Raw genomic sequence first — 4307 nt, 5'->3', positions numbered from 1 at the left:
TGGCACAGGACAGAGCGGAGTTTAGGGCTGTTGTACATAGGTTCGCTATGAGTCTCAAGCAACTCGATGGCACATAACAACAACAACCTTTCAATCTTAAACGAACTGTAAAATAAAATAGTTTTGAGTTACCTCACCTCTTCTTGAATATACTGTAACAAAAAGGGAGATGCTCTTAAATTATCAACAGGAATATTGAAGAATCCCTGAATTTCCTTCTGGTGTAAATCCATAGTAATAAGATGAGTTAGACCTTTGAAAACAAAGGAGATAAAAGCATATAGTTTAATAATCATTCCACTGGATAAAACATGACTACTTAAAATATTGTGCATATTAAATTACTGTGAAATGATTATACTTTCATTAAGAAAAATTGGCACTTTGATTTTCCTCAATATTTAGTACTATGCAGTGTACTGCTTGCTCATCAAGTTAAAATTTTGAAAAACTAAAGATGACAGTAATGAATAAATGTCTCTGATCATTCCATTACGGCAGACTAGCTCCTCGATGCTCCCTGGAAAGGCCACAGCAAGGCCTATTCTTTGAATGTTCTGACCAACTCAACATGACCACCATAAAAATCCAACAAAAACTCAATGGGAAACATTTTAAATGCAAAACTTGCCCAAAAGACTAAGAAAGTAAGCCTGGTGCTCCAGAGGCAAGGAGAAAAGGAAGCGGTGAGACCTTTCCATACAACTCGACTCGTGAGGCTTGAGTTTTCAGTTGGGACATACTTTTTAAGTTGCTAGCGCTTGGCATTTTTACATTTGTTTATCTTTCTCTGACATGCTACATTAACGAACTCAAAGTGTCTTATGTTAAAATGCACTGATATAAGGATTTTTTTTAATCTTCTGCTCTGCCTAAATGATTTATACACATGCATGTACACACGTACATAACCTCCATGCATATACAGGTACACACACTAAAAATTACGATGCTTACTTAGAAACAAGGAAAAAAACATGTAATGCAAAATTATTTACATGGTTTACAGAAGACACATATTTGTCCCAGTTAAGGGAAAACTAAATGACAAAGTTTCTGTTAGTGTGGTCTGTTAGCCTCTGAATTACTTTTTCTCTTTTGAAAATTATTTTAATATAATCATAATCAGTCATAGAAGTATACTTTTTAATAAGTAATTTAGGAAAAACAACTTTAAAATAATTTTATTTCTTTTGTATTTTAGGGAGTTGGAGGCAGGACAGATTTCTCCATTTTCCTATAAGCTGGTTGTGTTTAAAAGCTGCATCAGTATTTTCACACGGTTTAGCATTTGAATTTAATCAAGACAATGCTTTTTTATTTCAGAAATAAAAATATTCCCAGACCCAAACATCTGCCACTCTTACCAGCTTTGCACATCATTGAAGCCAGCAACTTGGAGACAATGGAGCCTCTTTTTCTCATTTTGCACTGCTTACTGTAAGGAAAGTAGGGAATCACTCCGATGATGCTTTTGGCACAAGAAGTCTTACAGGCATAAACCATGATCAGGAGCTCCATGATGGAGGTGTTCACATCCCTAGAGCCCAAGACAGAGAAACCCCACCAATGAATGTTAAGACTTAAGGGATAAAGAAGAAATCAATAAATTCCTTTCCCTGGGACTCCACCAGGTCTTCACACAGTCTCTAAGCTTCCTTTGTCACAAAGTGACTAGTGACAGACCTTCCACAGGCTCCCACCACCTGTGTATCTGTGAATAACTTCCATCTGTGTATAACCTCCACCTCCCTTCATCTATTGCCTCTTTGAAGACAGTCTTCTAGGAAGTCTCTTACCTCTATCACTAATTTTCTTATACCACATTGGATCACACTCCTTCAGCCTGAATACATTCTGCTATTTCTTTCATGAAAAACTAAGTAATGACAATAGTGCCTCCTCTCCCATTCCTCTGATGCCTGTGTAGCACAAGAGTCATGCCAATTCATCCATTCTCATTCTCTCTCACACATATTCCTGCAAAATTGTTTCCTCCATGACTCCACCACAGCAATTCCCCTCAAAGTCAACATGCAGCTAAATCCACAATGTCCACCATGGGGCATATTAGCAACTTCTGACACTGATGGTTTCTCATCCTTGGACAATTCACTGGGAAAACTGTGTTCTCTTGGCATATCTTCAGTTTTTGTTTTATTGTTATTTTGACATCCACTTTTTGCCACCAAAATTCTGCTTCCCCATAAGACCTTTGTTATTGCAACTGACATCAGCACTTTTCTTCCAGTTTGTTATTTTTTTTTGTTAGGTGTCATCCAGTTAGTTACAACTCATAGCAACGTTATGAATAGATCCAGCATGCTGCTCTATCCTATGTCATCCTCATCTCTACCATGTTCCAGTTCATGTCAAAGTCACTGTGTTAATCTGACTTCCTCTCTTTTGCTAAACCTAGGGAGCTCCCACGGTGATGGAGGAACCACCATGGTCTAAACCACTCTCACTTCTCAGCTAGATTGCTGTCATCTCCTAATACAATTCTTCCTGCCCCTCTAGAGTTCTTCTGCCTAGTCTCCACATGGTACCTGCCTCACCTTCTTAAAGGAGAAGTCAGATCATGAACCCTCTGCTCAAAACTCTAAACCAGTTTCACATTTTGGATTCGCCCAAGCAAATCCAAAGGCCTCAAAATTCACCTTTTCAGCTCTGATCTCATCTCATACTACACACCCCCCTCTCCCACATCCCAACCCCTTGGAGCCCTCACATTGCTGCTCATTCCCACTCAAAGGCCTTTGCTCTGTGTACTTTCACTTCCTGGAATGCTCCTCTCCCCTACTATCTACTCACCTAATTCCCTCACATTCTTTGTTTTACTAAGTTTTTACCTTCTCAGTGAGGTCTAACCTGTCCTGTCAGTCTATTCTCCATTCTCTCACCAGCACATTCTTAATTCCTTCACATGCAATCTTACTTTATCCTTATAGTACTCATGACTTTGACATTCTAGGTAATCTATTTTATTATATTCACTGTGTGTGTTCTACACTAGACTAACAACCCCATAGGACAGAGAACTTCCATGTTTTAGTCATTAAAACATATCACATGCCTACAACACTGACTAGTAGTATATAGTAAACATTTAATGCTTGTTATTTAATGATGATGTTGTTGTTGCTGTGCACTGTTGAGTCACCTGCAACTCATAGTGACCCTATGTATACCAGCTCTGAACCCTGCTCTATCCTAAACCAACCTTATAGTGTCTGACACACCTACCCCCAGGAGTGACTAGAAATACAAAAAATTTAAGTGGTATTCTGCTAATATCTAATAAACTTCGCATCTGAAGAGCTACAGAACATCTGCAGAAAGGCATTCTATGTTATTCCAGATTTTTGTTTTCTTATTTTGATTCATGATAGATGGAGAAAGATTGAGGTTGTCAATGATTTTATCTTATTTCAATCCACAATCAATAAGCTTGGTACCAGCAGTCAAAAAATCAAACGATGTATGGCATTGGGAAAATCTGTTATCCAAACTTTTCCAAAATGCTCAAGAGCAAGGATGTCAATTTAAAGACTAGTATCTGAGCCATATCATGGTCTTTTCAATTATTTGCTATGTGTCTGACAGTTGGACAATGACTAAAGTTACAGAAGAACTGGTGCCTTTGAGTGTGTTGTTATAGAAAAGTATTCAATATCCCATAGAGTGCCAAATGAACAAACAAGTTTGACTTGGAGAGAGTACAACCAGGGTGTTCTTTGGTGATTAGAGTGGTGAAGCTTCATCTCACATATTTTGGGCTTGTTGTTAGGAGGGGCCTGTTCTTGGAAAAAACATTGTGCGTGGAAAGGTGGAGGATCTGCATAAGAGATGAAAACCAAGGGAGCTCTGGTGGCCTTGTGGCAAGAAGCAGCACTACAATCCCAAAAGCACACAGTTCAAATCCACCAGATGTTCCACAAAGGGCAATCTCCTCCTGTGCCTGTTGGATCTGACTCAATGGTACACAACAAGTGGGTGGGGAGAAGATGAAGACTTTCAACAAGAAAGACTGACACAGTGAGTGTAGCAATGGACTCGAGTTTATCAGAGATGATGAGGATGGTGTAAGATAGGGCAGGGTTCAGATCTATTGTTGATAGCCTCCCTGTGAGAACTGAATAGTGGACACAATAGCATACAACATTTTGATTCATCAAGGAGAAAGGAGGATATGTTTCATAAAGTGGAGAGCCAACCTCAATGGCTACAACCATAGGTTCAAGTATACCAGTAATCATGAAGATGTCATAAGACTAAGGAAACATTTTATTCTGATTATGTATATA

The 4307-nt window shown here is 38.7% G+C and overlaps 1 protein-coding gene across 3 annotated transcripts in view; it reads right to left on the bottom strand.

The window, feature by feature from the left end:
- PRPSAP2 (phosphoribosyl pyrophosphate synthetase-associated protein 2) overlaps positions 1–4307 on the bottom strand; it is a 140946-nt gene that overhangs the window by 74632 nt on the left and 62007 nt on the right. For all 3 annotated transcript variants that reach the window (XM_006901191.1, XM_006901193.1, XM_006901192.1), the window contains 2 exons: positions 1368–1540; positions 138–253 (listed from right to left, as the gene is read on the bottom strand). In XM_006901191.1, coding sequence (XP_006901253.1) covers positions 138–253; positions 1368–1540 — 289 coding nt within the window. The remainder of the gene's footprint in view (positions 1–137; positions 254–1367; positions 1541–4307) is intronic.

Source organism: Elephantulus edwardii, unplaced genomic scaffold (assembly GCF_000299155.1).
Source record: "Elephantulus edwardii isolate Elephantulus edwardi_28Jun2011 unplaced genomic scaffold, EleEdw1.0 scaffold00314, whole genome shotgun sequence".
In the NCBI taxonomy this organism is placed as follows: domain Eukaryota; kingdom Metazoa; phylum Chordata; class Mammalia; order Macroscelidea; family Macroscelididae; genus Elephantulus; species Elephantulus edwardii.
This window is presented reverse-complemented; position numbering and strand designations above follow the sequence as displayed.